Here is a 20,413-nt window from a genome sequence, read left to right on the forward strand (position 1 = left end):
CGAGAATGAAGCTGCTTTCCTTAGGCATAAGCAGTGACATTCCACTAATGCACACATCATCTGTGGTGCCAAGATGACACTAAAAAATGCTGTGGCTCGGTGACCTGTGTCAACCCATGATTCATCAGGCAAAGTGCGTACGCAGGCAACTTGCTGATTGATGGTACTCGGTAAGTTATGTAGGAGGCTGCTCTACTAGCCATTGTAATTGCATATGTATGAGGTTGATTAGCATATTCCATATGTGGTTGTTTCATGCTGGCAACCTGGCGGGATTTGAGGCATTTTCGTGTACTGTATCCATAATTACAAGATGTCTGTGATTTATAAAGCGTAAATTGCAAAGAAATGTGCGCATACAAGGTTTTATAAATCTGATTGAAAGTTTTGTAAATGAGACCCCTGAACTGGATTAACTGAATGTACTGTATGTATATTTAAAACCTATTAATCTGAATAAAAAATCTATTAAATAAAAATAAAATGAAAGATTTGACAGAAATAACCAAAAAAAAAAAAAACAGATTACTATGTATAAAATATTTGCAATGCCATCTTTTTTAGCTCCTAAAATGACAGGATTTAGAAGATTACCAACAAAAGATTAACACAGCAACATGTTCCAATTTTTCTAAAGCGCAGTAACACTCCATCAGAAAGCATCACATATTATGGCCATCTGTGATCGAGTAATACAGAAAATGACAGAAAATTGTGAGGTCAGAGAACTGCAGGACTCCTGTTCAAAACCCATGCGGGTTTGTGTTGTCGGTCTGGTCTCTGGGTCAGGCCTATAACAGTGAAGTCCCTCACTCATGTCACGCACACTGCAGGCTGACCTTCTCTTGTAATTTGTGTTTCTCAGTTTAGCCACAAACAAGCCACCACATGGCACGGGCAGGCAAGGTGGTTCACGTATTACAGGATCCATGACAGAGTGAACCATCTGGAGACAACATGAACACCAAATGAATAGTGTATCTTAAGCAAAAGAAGATAAAAATATAGCTTGATAATGTGTAACATGCTCTTTTTAAGATCAGTCCTAGATGTACTCAAAGTGACCATTTATTCTTGTATAACAACATTCTCAAACCTGCTTAATCACATTAAATGATGAGGTGGGTTGGCACTTATGCTTGCAGCAGTGCAGGGTCAATTAATCTAATGTGCACCCCTCTGCAATGTGGGAGGAAAGCCAAAGACACACTCACAAAGACACAGGTAGAACATTCACAACCCTCACGTAGAGTGCTAGGTTTAAACCTAGAATGGGAGATTTAAGAGGCAGACATGCTGACCACTGCATCACTATGTCACCTGTTGCTTCTCCATAAAGCTTAGATTAAAGCTGAGTCTCACCTTGGATGGAGAGTGTTGAAGGAGACAGGGCCATGTCATCCTGAAGTAAGTTAAGGGGGGCATCATTCTGCAGCCAGATGACCCTGACTGGGTCAGGGGGGCCTTGGGCACGACAGGTGAGGTTAAAGGCCTGGTTTGCTACTACAGCAAAATTCTGAGGTTCTTCAGTGAAATGAGGTAAACCTTTAGGGGGAGAAAAATAAAGATGGAATTAAAAAAGAATGTTCTCATACGGTACTTTTTACATTTGTGCAAGTGCCTGTGAAGGGCTGAGCATTCTCTTTGCAGAACCTAAAAAGGAAATATCAGTAACCCAAAGGAGAACAACATACTATAAAAACCCCACCTCTACCCACCAAAGTAAATGTGCAACTACCTCTAAATATCATGTGATTGTTTAACAGTGTAAGACCAGTTTGGGGCCTTGAAACAAATCAACAAGCACTCAGATGTGAGAGGGGTGGGTGTCCTAGGGCCACAGCTGAATAAAGCTGAATAGCACTCTGCTCATGTCTCTGCAAGTTTCTACCTTCCCTGGCCACAAGGAGTGTTTTTTGGCTAACTGATGATCATAATTTGCGCTAGTTAGAGTGAGTATGGCTGCACATCTAAGTGTGTCCTACATTAAACCTCCAGCTCATCCACATTTAGTTTGGTACTTCAACCAGGGCTGCTGAATGTTAACAGATTCAGAAAATGAATGGATGGATGTGACAATGGTATGTCTGGTATCTCCAATGATATTACAAAGGTGTTAATAAGTATCCACACTTTTGTGATAATTTTGTTTGGGTTGGCTATACAGCTTTTCTCGTACACATGTGGAAACATGGTGTGTCTGTGGCCACAGTGGTCAAGTTTTGACCTTAATCAGTCAGTTTCTCCCTGTTTTCTAGGAGTACACATGGCTGCTCCATTCTCTGTTTGCACCACAGAAGAGCAGTGAGCACTGACCCACATTTTATGGCTGGAAGTTACGTACTTATAGATGTATAATTTAATAAAAACAGTTCAGGGAAGCTGCAAAATATTTATAAGAATTACTGATCACAACAAACGTTATGTGGTAACAGAGTAGGTGTGTGCTGATGTGGACTAATAAAATGTTTGCTAATGTTACATGTTAGAAAAGTTTACAGTGGTGCCTTGGTTCATATGGTTCTATGAATTATGAACATGTACATAAGGGTCAGTGGTTATCAAGGAAAGTAGGAAATTTGACAAACGAGAGAAAACCATTCAGTTTATTTGTTGTTCGTTTGTTTAACTAATATTTGAGCTGTCCCAATATCTCATTCAGATACAGTTGACCCTTGATATATGACCGGCCTGACATGCGAACAACTTGATTTACGACCAAAAATTTTTGTTTTGATTTACGACCAACATCTTGCGTTATGACCTGAACGCGGTCACGTGTATCCGCTTGTGCGATTGTGAACAAACAGCCGAGAGCGTTTGTAAGCATCAGTCGGAGCCCAGATACATGTGTTTGTGGACGTAATTTCGGTCAGTGCCGTGATTTATATAATTTATTTCGATAATTGCTAAGGAAGGAAGAGAAGGTAATGAAGGTAAAGAAAGTGATCACAATCGAAACGAAGAAGGAAATTGTGCGGAAATATGAGAGTGGTGTTCGTTTGACCTCTCTCGCTAATATGTACAGCATGTCGAAATCCACCATCTCGACAATTTTACAAAGAAAAGATTTGTATAAGGAGGTTCCTTCCAAACAATAACCATCTTCCATTTCATTCTCCTCCTCCTCCCTTCCTGCAGCCCAAAGATGTCAAATTAAATGGTGAGTACAGTATGAAATTGTTTCTGGTAGGCTAGGTACTTTTTATAACTTTTTGGTTAGTACGTTAGAAAAATTATTGGTGTTTTGGTAAATTATGCACATTATACAACCCTTTTTTATTATGAAAAGGTTAAGTAAGTGTTGCTGTGGGAGGTTCGGAACGCATTATGGGTATTTCCATTATTTCTTATGGGAAAAATAGTCTTGACTTACAATCAACTTGAGTTACAACCAGCCCTCGCGAACGAATTCAGTTCGTAAGTCAAGGATCCACTCTACTTCTTAGTTGTTGTTAAAGTTTCTATGTGAACTACAAAGCTCATTAGTTTGTTTCAGATTCCAACAACTCTTTGAGTAAAGACATGCTTCCTGGTGATGCCAATAGGTGTACAAAACGGTGATGGGTTTAACAAGGTTTGCGTCAATGTTGTGAATCAACAAGGTGCACATCTCAAGAACGTGTAGGCTCAGAGAGGGTGCTGATGTGTGCATGACAGCACCGTTCCAAGGTTGATTGCAGTGCTTGGCTGATCTCACACTTACATGCAAAAGTGAGTGGATCAGTCAGGTGCCACATTCACGGATTGGAATGGGTGGAGGGTCACATCTACGCCCAATCAAGTCAAGTGCACAGCTGAGAGGAAAAGATGGGAAGAAAAGAAATAAAGATTGGGAAAGAAAGATGGAAAGAACAAAGAAAGATTGGAACAGAACATTGGGGAGAAAGGAGAGGAAGATAGGGACAATAAAGAGGTTAAAAGAAAAGGTCGATAAAAAAAACTTATGGAGACGGTAGGATTGGGAGCCTTTGGTGAGTAGAGGGAATGAGGCAGGCAGCCAGGGGGAGAGCCCCTTGGAGGAGCTTAGGGCTGACTCTCGAAGGGGTCGAACAGGGACACTCCAACTGAGAATTTTTGGTGTAGCTGGAGTGGCCCAATGCACACTCTCATGTAAGGCTGAGGAGTGGCAGTGAGTGCTGGGAGAAATGAGCCTCGGTGCAATGCCCTGCTGGGAGCCCATGGGAACACTGGGACCCAAGCCTGTGAGAAAAAGGTTGGCTGTGCCCGTCAGCAAGACATCTCCTCTAGTTCCTTTTCCTGGGTAAGCATTCGGTAAAAAAACATAATATTTCCCTATTGAACATTGAACTCAGGATTTAACTCACTTAAGTGACAATCTCTGACTAAAGAGAATAGATTTTTACATAGACAAAAGACCAACATTGTTTTCCACATAAAGTCCTCTCACCTTCCAGCACCAGATAACCTTCATCTGATAGGATCTCCACATCGTCTGCTGTGACAGCACATTGGTATCCCCCCATATCCGGCAGCTGGGCCTTGGAGATCCTTCAAAGACCAAGAGAAGAAGACATAGGAAATTTAGTTCTTTCTCCTAAAACCTTAACACTGCCTTTAAAGCTGATTTGTTATAATTTATTATTATTATTGTTACGCTGAATTGTAATAAGTGGGTTTGGAAAATGCATGAACATTACTATTATTATCAGGACCGGTTTAAGGGTACATTGTGTCCCTAGGCAGAGTTGCTTGCAAGAGACCAAAAAAAAAAGCCCCCCTTTTAGATCTGTGCAGTCGGATCTATAACTGGAGAGAGTGTACCCAGTGGAGATTGGTGCCCTTGTGATTGCACATGAAATCAGCGACTGCGAAATCCCATGGAGATATGCGGCCATGTGATTGCATATGACATCGACAAAGCTGACCTTTGAAAATGGACACCTTCGCGACTGGGGGTTTCCCTTTGGGACTGGCAACCACCATATAAAACATTGTTTTGGCACTGCTATTATAATTATTAAAATTGCATTATTATTATTATTCATAAAAAACCTTTATTCAAGATGTCCTACAAAAAATTTTATATACAAGGGAGTACCCAAAAATTGCAGCAATTGGTCATGGAAATAGGTTGCAGTTATTGATTATACTGCTAGGTATTGAATTCCAAGCATTATTATTGTATTATATTATTATATTGGCCTGAATTGATTGAGATGCATATTTATGACATTTATTCTAAGGTTGTGCAAGTTACTTTAGTGACTTTTTTTTATTTTGCAAGCCGAAAAACAACCAAGTCAGGCGATATTGAAAATCAGACAATGATGATTGCATTTTTCCACATTAATAAGCAGTTTCTCCATAATCAAAGTATTAATCAGTGACATTACGCTGAACTACTGAGGTGTCTGCTGTAAAGCGTCCTCAAACAAATGACCACAGAAGAGTTTTTATAAAGAATGTGGCTGTTGCTTTGCACGTCCTGTATTCACAAGGTCTCACTCCATGTGACTTTTTTTTATTACCAAATTTAAAATTTAGACTGAAGAGAAGATGATTTGCTACTGTGTTAGAAATTTAGGAAAAAATGAGTGGAGGCTCTAGAGACAGTAACAAAAGATGAGTACAGGAAACGTTAACAGGAGTGGGAGACATGATTGTGAAAAGTGTACTGACAGTGACTAGAAGGGAATTGCTGTAAGTTGCCAAATAAAGTTGTTTTTTTAACAATTCCGGTATTTTTGTCCCCCCTCATACATAAAGTACACTTGAGTGACAAGCACTAAAGTACAAAGTTAACTGAGGACACAAACGGGCGGAATCATTTTTGTTTCAGTTACCTGAGCTCGCCCACAACAAGGACCTCATCGTCTGTGTCCATGGGCACCTGGATTTGATTGGTGTCATGTTCATCAACAGGCTCGCCATCCCGCAGCCACTCGATTTCTGGAGCTGGCCCAACCCAATATATTTTACAGATCAATGTCAATTCTTTTCCCAGCGATGTGGTGATGTTGCGTGGGCTCTCATGAAACTTGCCACCTGCAGCCAAAGACAGTAAAAGAAAAATGTTTTATTTCTCCAATGTTCTCATCTTGTAACTGACTAGAAGAAAACAGAGTAATAAACAAGGGTTTGGATCCTGCTGGCTTATCCCAGTGTGCCACACTCCCTTTACAGGCCGCATCAGCTCATTAGAAAGTGTTCACGTTCCAGAGAGGTCAACTAGTCTGAGATTCTTCTTTTTTTTTCCTTAGGAAATCTGCCTTCCTTATAAGGTCCTAAAACAACTTGCTGTTTTACAAGGTGCACCCATATACCCTGTTCTTGGTCTGGACGTTTCTCCTTTGTATAACTCTAAATTCCTCTGCTTTCCTAAATTAAGCCCAAATGAAGCAGTTTTGAATGGCAGGTAGACAACACAATAGGCCTCCACAGGCCAGACAAAGAGCACACAAATCTAGAGAGTGTTAAGCAGGGTAGAATGCAAGCAGAAAAATAGTAAACCCAAAACAAATCTTTAATTGCTATCTAATACCAAAAAACATGTTTTTTAAATATGAAGCCAGGCCTTAATGGACCTGCTCTAGCATCATAATTCTCCACTAAGATTTTGGGATGTGGTATGGAAGACAAAGCAGCTAGGCTGGATACATACGGGTAGCACAGAGTTGGAGGGGCACTTTCGATTTATAATCATGTGGGCATAGTGGTACAAGGCAACTGTCACAAACATGATAAGTGAAAATCTCTGATCTACTGTGAACGTCTCTGTGAAATACTCTATAAATTAATTACAAATTAGCATAAAGTCACAAAATCTTTGAACACTTAAGTGTTCACCCCCTTCAAGTCAGTATTTAGCAGTTGGACCTTTGGCAGCCTTGGCGTCTCTGTCAGCTTTGCACATCTTCACACTGTCGTTCCTCCATTCTTCTTTGCACAACTGCTCAAGCTCTGTCATGCTGCATGGAGATCATGAGTGAACAGCCTTTGTCAAGTCCAGACACAAATTCTCAATTGGATTGGGATATGGACTGTGACCTGGTGACTCCAGGACATTCATGTTGTTGTTTTGAAGTCATTCCTTTGTAGCTTCGGCTTTATGTTTGGGGTCATTGTCTTGCTGGGAAACAAATCTTCTCCCAGGGTGGAGGTCTCTTGCAGACTGCATCGGGTTCTTCATAATTTCATTCATTTTGCTCTCACAAGCCTTACATAGCCTGTTGCAGAGATGCATTCCCACAAACTGATGTTGCCATCACGATGCTTCATTCTGGGAATGGTGTATGTTTGATAATGTACAGTGTTTAAAAATTACATTTAGTCTGATGACTGAAACGTTTAACATTGGTCTCATCAGATCATGGCAGCGTCTTCTAGAGTCTCCCGTAATCTGTCTTGCTCTTGCATCATACACAGTGGAGCTGCAGGTAACTTTTCTTTAGGAATGAAATGGCCTAGATTGTAGCAGTAAATACTGCTAGAGATCTGTGATATAACAGTTAAATGGGTTTGTGTAATTCAAAATAATTAAAGGAGTGCTCAGGCTTCGATAGGGCACAGGTATGTGGACGGTAGCATGGTGGAGAACCAATGGAGGTTGATGGGACAATTTTCAGCTCATGAATTAATTTGCAGACACCTTTGGTCCGGTCAATTGCCTTATCAGCATTCCAGAGGCTGTAAGTAGTGCCAGCACACCCTGATTCCCTGTAGATATATATAAAGGATCCTGAGCACAGAACAGGAGGGGAAGGGATCAGAGGTTAAATAGAGAAGGACAAAGAGGCAGGATCACGAAAGGAGCTGGTGCTGAAAAGGGTGAAAGCAGGTGGTTGGGAGATGAACCCAACAGAAAAGTATGGCTGGCGCTTGAAGTTTGAATGGTCTCTCCTGCTGAACGCTTCAGAAGCAAGGGCAACCAACCACTCTGGTTAGGCTTCTGCCTTAATGCCATGTGGTGGCAATGGAAGGGAGATGAATCAGAGCTTGCAGGGTCCCCTGTAGAAGCCAAAGTGTAGTGGCAAGGGACACGGGCCAGATGAAGGTTGACTGTGCCCGTATGTGGTTGTTGCATGTCTTTGAATAGACCTTTATGGGAAGCAGCAGTAATGTCAGCTGTGAAAGAAAATACAAAGCTCTTGTCTGTCAAGTCAAGTCAAGTCAAGTTGGGGAGCATGCACTGGTACAAAGCGTTGCCGCACCCACTACATGACGAAACAACTCGAGATCCCAGTTGGCAACCCCCCAGGCAGACACGCAGTCCAGTCCCACACTCCAGAAATGACCCTCTATCTGCCACAGCCAGGTGTTACGTGGGCGACCCCTTGGCCTGGTCCAGCCACTCAGGTCCCCAACAAGCCGGATCACCCTCGGGGAAACGCGCCACATGGCCATAGTGCCGTAACTGACGCTCCCTCACAATGCAGGTAATGTGCCTCATTCAGGACTCCATGAGCAACCGTTCATTCGACACAAAGTCAAACCAACAGTACCCAAGGATTTTCCAGTACCAAAGGAGTCCAGTTTTCGTCTCAGGTCACTGGATAGCGTCCATGTCTCTCAACCATACAGCAAGACAAGGAAGCACCAGGAATCTAAAGAACTGGACCCCAGTCAATACAAGCATTGAACAGAGTAGGAGTAAGAACACACCCCTGATGAACCCCAGAATCAACTGGGATAAACACAGAGATTCTTGTCTGTGGTAAAAGACAAATCCTGGCATGGAATTTACCCTTGATTTTATTGCATTATTTATTGTTTGTTTATTGATTTTAATCTCCTCCCAAACACCTATTTTTATTTATTTATTGACTATTTGGGAGTTCTACACTATTTTTTTGCACAGTGGGGTCCTGAACCCTGGTTTGTAATGAAAGCACAAAGCAGTTTCACCACTTATTGACTGTGTGTGTCCTCAGTTGCGCACAAATTGTTTTGCTCATTACTGACACTACTGTAAGCAGTAAGGCCATTGCCTAGTCCTGGTATGGCAGTCACCTAGACAGATTTTGTAGGCCTTCATTTTGTTTCTTTGGGTTTCTTCACAGAATCCACATTGAACCCAGGAGGCAGCAGCAACAACAACTGAGCTCTTTGCTTTGTAATAAAAAAGTAACTTATTTTTATAAGGATCATTGGTCAGATAGTGAAACTAAACCAATACTATTAATTTTATACAGCACCTTTCATATTATGATCGTTTCTTAAAAATTCAGGGTGATGGTACAGTTGAATGCCTTTATATTTTACATCTGGAGCACAGGCAGGTGAGTCACATTGTGAGTCAGACATGGGGACTGAGCTGACAAAGCCTGGATTTACAGTTCAGCGCCTTGGCTACTAGACTACACAATGTTAAATAGCTGTGGCTTCAATGATATAAACTTGTAGCGGACTGCTTCTTATCATCAATGAATGAGGGGCTTTAAAAAAATGAATGGATTTATTGATTTTGGAGTTCCCCAGTCTGGAGCCAGAGAATGATAATTTTATGGCTTTTAAAATATTTTTCATGGAAAGTCCCAAAAGATCCATCTAAATTATACACAGGTGTTCTCCTGCTGCATTCACCCTTATAGAAAATATGATGTCCAAATCCATGAGCATGAAGACAGAGGCAGGCTATAACACAACTTTGTTAGTTACTTTAACTGAAATGATACAACTCAGCAAGTCATTATGGTCTCCCCCAAGCCAACTGTTTCCCATTCTGCTTTTACCCTCCATGGCACCCCTGCTACTGTATTCCTCTTGTGCTGTTTCCTCTTGAATACAACATGCTGGTTTTGAATGCCATGTCTGGTAGTTGTCTGTGTGGACTTTGCATGCCCTGTTTGCTTTTTTCCTCCCATACAAGTTGATTGGTGAGTCTAAATTGCATTTGTGTGGTTATAAAATGAGTGGGCCCTCAGACAGACTGTTGTCCTGATCAGGGCTGTTTCAGGCCTTGTGTCCAATGCTGACGGTCGTGACCCTAAATTGTATTAAGCAGGCTGGAGAATATCATGATGTGAAAATGTTAGTTTGAAAATGTCTGATACCTGAACTAAAGGATGAAACTTTCTATCACCAATGTGTTTCATTAGGGACACAAAGTGGCTAACTCATTAACTAATACTCATTTGTCTTTTTTCTGAGGAGACTGAAGCAAAGCCATTATTAGCTGCAGGACACATACTTGTAAATGTCCGCTTTCAATCTAACGGTGCCTTTAAATGAGAGAACCTTTTTTTTTGATTTCAGTTTTCATGAGCAAAAGAAAATCCAGGACAAAAATGATATGCGCTTATGTACACTTACAGTATATACTGCTCAAAAAATTAAAAGGAACACTTTTTAATCCGAGTATAGCATCAAGTCAATGAGACTTCTGGACTATTGATTTGGTCAGTAAAGCAGCATAGGGGGTTGTTAATCAGTTTCAGCTGCTTTGGTGCACTAGAGTGATAACAATGGGATGACCCCCAAAACAGGAATGGTTTAACAGGTGGAGGGAGGCCACTGACATTTTTCCCTCCTCATTTGTTTTTTCACTAGTTTTGCATTTGGCTACAGTCAGTGTCTACTACTGCTAGCATGTGGACCCTACAGAGGTGGCACAGGTAGTCCACCTTGTCCAGAATGGTACATCAATATGTGCCATTGCCAGAAGGTTTGCTGTGTCTCCAAACACAGTCTCAAGAGCATGGAGGGGATTCCAGGAGACAGGCAGTTACTCTAGGAGAGCTGGACAGGGCCGTAGAAAGCCTTTAACCCATCAGCAGGACTGGTATCTGCTCCTTTGGGCAAGGAGGAACAGGATGAGCACTGCAAGGGCCCTACAAAATGACCTCTCAGACCAAATAATCAGAATCAGACTTCATGAGGGTGGCCTGTGGCCCTGTGCTCATTGCATGGCACCGTGGAGCTTGATTGGCATTTGCATAGAATGCCAGAATTGGCAGGTCCACCACTGGCGCTCTGAGGAGGCATATCCATGGAGGGACGCACAGACCTCTACAGGCTAGACCACGGCACCTTGACTGCAATTGGGTATCGGGATGAAAGTCCTGGACCCATTGTCAGACCCTATGCTGGTGCAGTGGGTCCTGGGTTTCTCCTGGTGCACGACAATGCCCGGCCTCACGTGGCGAAAGTATGCAGGCAGTTCCTGGAGGATGAAGGAATTGATACCATTGACTGGCCCTCACGCTCACTTGCCTAACCCAAATCCAATAGAACACCTCTGGGACGTTATGTTTCAGTCCATGCAACACCACCAGGTTGCATCTAAGAATGTCCAGGAGCTCAGTGATGCCCTGGTCCAGATCTGGGAGGAGATCCCCTAGGACACCATCTGTTGTCTCATTAGGATCATGCAAAACGTTGTCAGGCATGCATACAAGCATGTGGGGGCCATACAAACTACTGAGTACGATTTGGAGTTGCTGCAATGAAATTTCTGCAAAATGGACTAGCCTGCCACATCATTTTTTCACTTTGATTTTCGGGGTGTCTTTGAATTCAGCCCTCTGTAGGTTGATAATTTTCATTTCCATCAAATGATGTGGCATCCTTTCATTCCTAACACATTACCCAGTCCATATCAGTATAAATATCCAGCAGGATTTTTTTCCCACTGAGAGTGTTCCTTTAATTTTTTGAGCAGTTAATTTCTATAACTTGTGGAGATTCCCTCATGTATTTTGCCACAGCAGTAATCTGGAATTACATTCTGCATGAATTGATCGAGGTCAACCAAAACAGATCCATTCTCCTAATTTCATGCTGACATTGGATTAGGGTCAGCACAAGAACAAATTTATCGGAGTGGCATTGAGTGTTCACAGAGGAGTGGATAGGTCAATACAATATAAATAAAACCTACAGTATTTTCAAATTACAACAAATATATATGAAAGTACATACACAAAATGCATACAACAAACAGAACTTCATCCTACACAAAGTGACACTGAAGGTTTGCACTGATGCTCGACAAGCCCAAAGACAGGTAGAGGCGGTGTTTGTTATACACACATAAGGTGGAGCCTGTCAGCGCCCCGTTTCAAGTAGAGCCAACAAAAATTACTAACTAAACCATTCAGTGTAACGGAAAATCTTAAAATAAAATCTAACTAAAAAATAAAAAATGTAGGAATTAGCAGTCAAGATTGACCTTTCTACAGGTTAGTTTACAACTGCAAGCAGCCAACACGGCTAATAAAATAGTGCTGTTAATTCATGTTGGCTTTACCTATCAAAACCGTCAGCTTTGATAATCTAAAATGGTACGCAGAATAATGCATGATACTCATGGTTTAAAACCTATAGATACAAAGGCAGATGTTAAACAACTGACCTCACTTTTAGATGAATAGAACTGAAGAGACTGGAAACTGAATGTTCTTATGAGTCTCTTTTTACACTGATCATTACATCCTGTCATATTTTATAGTTAGCTACGGTCTGATATCTATCTATTGTGATGGATGGCCGGCGAGAGTTTCTGGCCCTCACCCCCAGGCCGCCAGGAGGAGCTCTCCCAACAGCATGGACGTGCCCCGAATTCCAGCAGGGCCTCAAGGACTTTGTAGTTTTTATAGACAGCACTGCTGGATACCTTGGGGACCACCGGGAGTCGCTGTAGGGAGGCTCATGGACTCTTATGTGCCCTATAACCTGGAAGTACGTCCTGGTCACGTGAACAGGAGAGATGACGTACTTCCAGGTTGAAGAAAAGGACTTTTACCCTGACCCGGAAGTAATAAGGACTTGTGGACTGTTGGGCAGGAACACCTCCGGGTCAGGGAGTATAAAAGGATTCTGGGAAAGCCCAGACACTGAGCTGAGCTGGGAGGTAGGGTGGCGAAGTGTCTAGGAGAGGAGGAATTGGGATTATTGGAGTGTTGATTGACTATATGAGTAGTGTGGAGTGGAGGGTGCTTGGTGCACTGTATTATTATTTAATAAATAATAATTATACTTTTACCTGGTGTTTAGAGTGGTACCTGAGGGTTCCAGAGGTTGATAAACGCCTCTACTGCTACACTATCTATCTATCTATCATTTTTTTCTCATAAATGTAGATATTTCAAACTACAGCATTTAGTATGAGGTTATGTAGGCAAGAACAGCTCACAACCTGCAAAAAGTTTCGTTTTAGACGTTGCATCCACCACACCATTTTCTAAACCGATTAATTTCAAATCATGGGGAGCCAGTGCCTCCCAGCAGCGTTAGGGTCAAGGTAGGAACAATCACTGGCCTAGAAATTTTATGCTCATGGCTACACTCTCTCAAACTTGGTAAGTCTTTGAGATGGGAAGGTAGTCACATGTAGATAGATAGATAGATAGATAGATAGATAGATAGATAGATAGATAGATAGATAGATAGATAGATAGATAGATAGATAGATAGATAGATAGATAGATAGATAGATAGATAGATAGATAGATAGATAGATAGATAGATAGATAGATAGATAGATAGATAGATAGATAGATAGATAGATAGATAGATAGATAGATAGATAGATAGATAGATAGATAGATAGAATGTATTAACACTCAAAAATGACTCTTTTGCAGCTTAGCCTAAAAATGCAAGGAGCTGACAAGGCTGCCACAATAGCACCATGATAAACCATCAGGTTAGCTTTAAAACGCTTCACCCTTCATAAAGTAAAAATGTACTAAAGCCACAGATACAAAGGCAGATGTTAAACTACTGAACTCACCTTTTGAAGAGTTGAATTAAAGAAACCAAAACTGAATCGCCTCACAACCTGCTGCTTTCACTCATCCCTTTCTGTTACATTGCATTTTACTATATAAACTAGACACAGTACCTGTTGTAGCTGATAAGCAAATCATTAAATCATACTTACTATCTCTTTCCCTACATGTACTTTCAGAGCCTTTTCTCTGTATTTTTATGTGTGATCGTCTCTTAACCAGTACTTTGTCTCTTGAGTGTGTTCCCGTAAAGCCTGCTTCTCACACTCTGTCATTATTTTCGAGGCACTTTCTCACCTCCTGCCAGGTTTTATACCTTCGGTCTTGGAAGGCGACTCTCTCAGCATGCGCCTGTACTCCTCCTCCTCATGTGACACTCACACTTCCTCTGTTGTTGTGTCACAAAAGCTAAACCAACCAATTAGATTGCTCAAACGGACTGAACACACAGACCTTAGTGTTTTATTCATCCATCCATCCATTATCCAACCCGCTATATCCTAACTACAGGGTCACGGGGCTCTGCTGGAGCAAATCCCAGCCAACACAGAGCACAAGGCAAGAAACAAACCCCGGGCAGGGCACCAGCCCACCACAGTAGTGTTTTATGGTATAGTAGATAAGGTTTTTAATAATTTGCAATGGGCTGAATGTCATTTTGTTTATTTCTTTTGTTTTTCTATTTTTATCTGGACTGGTTTTGAAGTAAATTGTTGTATCTGTTATGTTGGGTTTTTTTTTTTAATTAGTAGTATGCCATTACAATGTTCTTTTTTTCAGATAAATAAACAAATAAATGTCTTTGGTGGGCCTGCATGGATTGTATCAGAAATATAAAGAATTGTTAGTAGTGCTAGGGTGTTGTACTGTTTATAGCCATTATGGATGTAGTGATAAGTCAAGCAAAATGACACCTTTAATTGGCTAACTAAAACGATCAGGGGCCTGAGTTGCCTCAAAAGCATATTGCAATCTTTTTTGTTAGCCAATAAAATGTGTCATTTTGCTTGACTTCTCACTACAAAGAATTGTTAGAAATACATTTTAGATATCGCCCCTGGGCAGCACGGTGGCGCAGTGGGTAGCACTGCTGCCTCGCAGTTGGGAGACCTGGGGACCTGGGTTCGCTTCTCGGGTCCTCCCTGCATGGAGTTTGGATGTTCTCCCCGTGTCTGCATGGCTTTCCTCCCACAGACCAAAGACATGCTGTTTAGGTGGATTGGTGATTCTAAATTGGCCCTAGTGTGTGGTGGGTGTGTTTGTGTGTGTCCTGCGGTGGGTTGGCACCCTGCCCGGGACTGGTTCCTGCCTTGTGCCCTGTGTTGGCTGGGACTGGCTCCAAAAGACCCCAGTGACCCTGTGTTCGGATTCAGCGGGTTGGAAAATGGATGGATGAATATCGCCCCTTCTAGAATATTTAAGAACTTAATGTTTAAGCATTTTTAGGCAATACCTAAAAATTTGACAAAAGCTAAATTCCTTCCTTGCCCATTACATAATCTATGTTTTAATAATTTGCTACTTTTTATTTGATTTATTGATCATTTCACTACATTTTTCTCATTTTTTCTTTTCCATGTTAATGTAAAATAAACTGTTGGGATACTTTTACAGATACTCTTTTAATGTTTTAACATTTTAAACATTGTATGTTTTATGGAAATTATAAATTTAATATATTAAAAAGGTAATCAATCAGTCTATGAATACAGGGAGAGCAGTCAAACTGACTGGGTTAAGATACAGCCCTAAAGCTGGCTTAAGAGGAATCACTAATTGAACAAATTATTGCATGTGGCACTCTGAGTCTGCACACAGAGGAGAGTACTGTCTACAAATAAAGAAGATGCAAGTGTTGGCTATCTCATTGATTCATAAAACCCTAAAAAGCAAAGCAACTATTGAATCCATTAAGCCTGTTTGGTAAGTCGAACGCTAAACTATTCCAATATCATACTCTTCCAAAGTTTCAGCCCAAGACCTCCATCCTTCTGCTTATCAAGTCCACGGTCAAAGGGAGCATTGGTTTATCCTGGCAGGTTTGGTCACAGCTTTTATCACAGGTCTCATTCATACGGGTCTAATATAGTCTGGCCAAATGACCTAACAAACATTTCTTTGAGATGTGGCAGTAAAGCTGGAGTACCTGGAAAGAAACTTATTCACACACACAGCAAGAGCATACAAACAGCACACAGGATCGGGGTTGAACCCAGGAATCCAAAGCTGAGAGTCAGCAGTTTTACAGCACTGTGCCAGCCCCATGTCCACTCTTGTTTGCTGTCTGTTCTTTCCCTTGACTTGCGGACTATAATGTTTTTTACTTTCTGTGTAACTTGATATACAGTATAGCGAGACATATCTTCTGCCAGACCCCTCCCCATTTTGGTCATCGTTTTTCTTTAGAAGGATTTAAAAATCCCAAGGGTCCAGTTTGTTATGATTAGTAAGCTAGTTGTGGATTGAAAGAGAAGACTTCTCCGAGGGAAGGCTGACAAATGACTTTGGGTAAGACCTCATTTTAAACATCCACATGAAGGAGGGTTTTAAATTCCTCAGTCCTCAATAAATCAGCACTGGTCTTGTTTATCCTTTTTTTTAAAAAAAAAAAAAACAAATTCATTCCTTGAAAATACATGATCATTATTTTTATTACTTAGGTTCAAAGCATATGGTAATATACAAAATGCAGGAAATTAGTTTCTGACCATTGCCAGATGGATTTAATCAATGGGTCAACCCTAAAACTCCCAAATTAGTATTTTTGGCTTGGCAAGCAAAAATAGAAAATAATTGTTTAATAATATGTACATTAATTTATACTATTATGCAAACAGTGTCAAGAACCTGATTATGTTGTATATAGTATAATATATCAATCCAGAACTTGCCGACCTGGAAGGAAACATTTGACCTTTAGCTGTCTCCACCTACTTTTCAAGCATTTAAAAAGCTACTGCCCCACAACAGTGCTGTCCATAAACCAGATGGAAGAACCCAAGAAGGCCTCTTGACTTCTCCAGGGTCACAGTTACATTCACTACTGGCGGTGAGCTAACAACAACAAAGCAACAAATGGGACTTTTCTGCTGAACCCCAGCTTTTTCTAACCTTTTTGTCTTATTATACTGCAGATGTCTTGTGAAATTCTCTTTAATAGATAATGTCTGTCATTTTAACCAGTACCACAAGGATCAGCTGATGGATGGGATTATAAACTTATAGTTGTGTTTGTTACTAAACCTCTTTGTAGTAATGGTCAAAAGAACTTTAATCTTATGCTTTAAAGGAGAAAAGAGATAACACATGTTTGATATATTAGGCTTCAATAGGGATCCAAATTGAAACACAGTTATTTATTTCTGCAATTAAAATTGTTTGGTGGTTGAGTTCAAAACTATAAAGAATTCTTTACTAATGTGGACCACCAGACGTCCCAACCCTGACACAGACAGGCAGAGACATGAGTTTCAGCAAACACTTTATTTCTATAGTGGGAAACGCTTTTGTCTTGTCTCCCCAACAGCAACACAGCACAAACACAGCACCAAAGCACAGTTCTCTTCTTCTTCCTCTTCTCTCTGTCTCTATTAATCCTTCTGTCTCCACTCCTCCTGGCAAGCTTTGTTCACCTCCTCCTGACTCTGGCTCCCAGAGTAATGGTGGCTGGCCCCTTTTTATAGGGCACCCAGAAATGCTCCAGGTGCTCGATGACCTTCTTCCAGCAGCACTTCCAGATGTAGTGGAGGTGCTGCACCAAAGGACTCAGCAATCGTCCAGGCGTCCCCTGGTGGTACCCAGGGAACCCAACAGGGCTGTAGCAAACTCCAGCTCCCAGCATGCCCGTTGGAATCTGTGATGCTGTAGTAACTCAGGGGGGCTGCCCTCTATCCTTCTGGTGGAGATAAAGCCCTGAAAACACTCTCTTCCCTGGCCCTTCCATTATACAGGCATCCCGGCCGGGCAAAAGTCCCAGCCATCCATCACACTAAGTTTTCAGAAAGGCTACCCACTGTTTAATATGAGCGTCAATCATTTACGTAAATGTAATGTAATGTGCATTATGGGTAATGCAACACATATTAGCAAAATGAAGCTCTAAAAGGCTTCACCTAAGTAAAACCAATATACAAAATGCAGACAAAATGTCATTATTAAATAAATGATATACATAAAAACAAATATAAAAATAACTGCAACAACTAATTTCTGGCAGTAAACTAATCTTACTACCAATTATTAACAGAATTCTATTATCTTTCTCCTTCATGTTTGCAATATACAGTAGGCTTCAAGGAGTGTTGCTAGCTCACCTACACACTACAAAAGTTGTGCTTCATGCACCAAAGGGCTTTCAAATTGTTCTGCTACTGGCTAGATGAACAGATTAAAGGTACCAGAATGATCAAGAAATACAAATTCAGTCAGACAAAGCAGGGGGTTGAAATTAGGAATATGTTTTTTTCACCTGTCCAAAGGAATTGTCAAAACTTGTAGGCCTGAAAACAAAATACTCAAAAGAAGATGGCTCAAAAGCTGTTAAGTTATCCACAAACTTGAACAACAAAAGAGTCATGTCCCTCATGACCTCACCTCACACTGGTGCTCTTGGGGTATTGACTTCCTCGATCAAAGATATATCTGCCACCTCCTCTTGGTACTGGTTTATCCCTACTGAATATTGGAATATTAGAACAACTGTTATGCGCTCTTCCCTCCTATTTGACAAAATTGTTCAAGATAACATCAAGTCGAGAGTTGAAGGTCTCTAAAGTCCCACTCTCCTCCTCACTACTTGGTAAATTATTCCATGGTTCTTTGTATGAAAAAAAAATACTTTTTAACATTTATTTGAAATCTGACTTTAATGAGTTTTCAAACTTGTCAAAATGTTCTTGCCAAAGAGTTCATTCAAATTAACAGCTGAGATCTATTATAATAGTTCATTTTTAAATTTTAAACATTTGAGTCTTGTCACCTCCTAATTATCTATTTTGCATAAATCAAAAACTCTTTTAGTCTCTCTTCATAGCTCATACTTCTCAGGCCTGGAATCAGCCTAGTCACTCATCTTTGGAGTGTCCCTAGTGCTGCTATGTCTTTTTAATAATATGGAGACCTAAACTGCACAGAGTACTCAGAGTGAGGCCTCACTAGCGCATTACAGGCCTTAAACATGACCTCCCTTGACTTGTACTGTACACATCATGATATATAACCTGATATATGATTAGACTTCATGATCCCTTCTGTAAATTGTCTTAATATATATATATAGTGATGAGTCCACTATGACTCCCAGGTCCTTCTCATAAGCGCACTTCCAACTTTCAGACCACCCATTGTTTTTTCATGTTTATGTAACACTTTACATTTACTTACATTACAAATCTGCCCAAGCTGGCATACTGTCCAAGTTCCTCTATGATGATGTAGCTGATTCTCTATTATCTGCCCCTGCACCTATTTTGGTATCATCTGTAAACTTCACCAGTTTATTAATTAGATTCTTGTCCTGATCATTTATGTATATTAAAATAGCAGCAGCCCCAGCACTGACCCCTGACTGATATTGGAGTCCATCCCCTGCTCCATAACATTTCTGTTTTTTCTGACTTGGCTGTGCTTTCCTTCTGAGGTAGTCTGTTACAGATCAGAATAAATATATAATTTTCTACTAAAATTTACTAAATTTCCAGTTTTAGGGCTATAGGGAGAAGGAGCTTATCACAAGAATATTGGGGCAGAGAAATACTACTAGTCTTACCAGGAAAGGAACTGCATACACAAATAAATAAATACATTATTAAATAAATAAATAAACAAATAAATAAATAAAAGTACATCCTGCCTTATTTCGAAACCTGTTTTGTCAGAAAGCCCAGTTGATATGAGTCTCATGGTGCAAGTGGTATGGAGATGGGAATAAGAATAACTACTACTAATGCTACAGTAATTACTATTATTATGTACATTTATATTATTGTACAGCTTTTAAAGTCTAGAATAATAGATAGATAGATAGATAGATAGATAGATAGATAGATAGATAGATAGATAGATAGATAGATAGATAGATAGATAGATAGATAGATAGATAGATAGATAGATAGATAGATAGATAGATAGATAGATAGATAGATAGATAGATAGATAGATAGATAGATAGATAGACCTTTTGAAAAAATTCTGGGATGCCCAGAAATGTACCATGTTATACCACAAAAGAAATGAGTGAACTAGATAAAGTACTCATATAAATGTGCACTTCTTGCTGCTCAGTACCACACTCTGCATAATCCTGTGTGTCGAAATTGAGCCCCACGGACTGCTGTTCAGCACTGTTGGCTCTACTTCTAACTGCTGATGGGCAAACACCATCAAGTGCTGTTTAGGAGTCAGTTAAATGTGCAAGGTACAATAACAGCGAGCTATCCTGATTATTCACTCAAGTGTGTGGTGACTTGTGGCTGAAGTTTATTGTTTTTGCTGCTAAACTTTCTTTTCTCACTTCTCTGTTTGGATTTCCTTCAGGCCACAAATTAAAATGATTTCATCTTGTCAATTCAAAAGGTGTGGTTTGTCTCTTTTCAGAAGTATACTTAGCAAGTGGGGGCAGATTACTAATGAAAATAAACAGATTCATAATGAAACTGTTGATGTTAATTTTTTATAGCGGGAGCAGTCTGGTTGTGAGACCAGCTATGTTATATGGGTTG

At 40.5% G+C, this 20,413-nt stretch overlaps 1 protein-coding gene across 2 annotated transcripts in view; it reads right to left on the reverse strand.

The window, feature by feature from the left end:
- The window catches only part of LOC114647942 (tyrosine-protein kinase receptor UFO), a 241,509-nt gene that overhangs the window by 157,836 nt on the left and 63,260 nt on the right, over positions 1 to 20,413 (reverse strand). For both annotated transcript variants that reach the window (XM_028796666.2, XM_028796656.2), the window contains exons 2-4: positions 5,808 to 6,009; positions 4,412 to 4,512; positions 1,363 to 1,545 (exon numbers count right to left, since the gene is read on the reverse strand). In XM_028796666.2, the coding sequence (XP_028652499.1) occupies positions 1,363 to 1,545; positions 4,412 to 4,512; positions 5,808 to 6,009 (486 nt within the window). The remainder of the gene's footprint in view (positions 1 to 1,362; positions 1,546 to 4,411; positions 4,513 to 5,807; positions 6,010 to 20,413) is intronic.

Source organism: Erpetoichthys calabaricus, chromosome 1 (genome assembly GCF_900747795.2).
Source record: "Erpetoichthys calabaricus chromosome 1, fErpCal1.3, whole genome shotgun sequence".
NCBI lineage: Eukaryota > Metazoa > Chordata > Cladistia > Polypteriformes > Polypteridae > Erpetoichthys > Erpetoichthys calabaricus.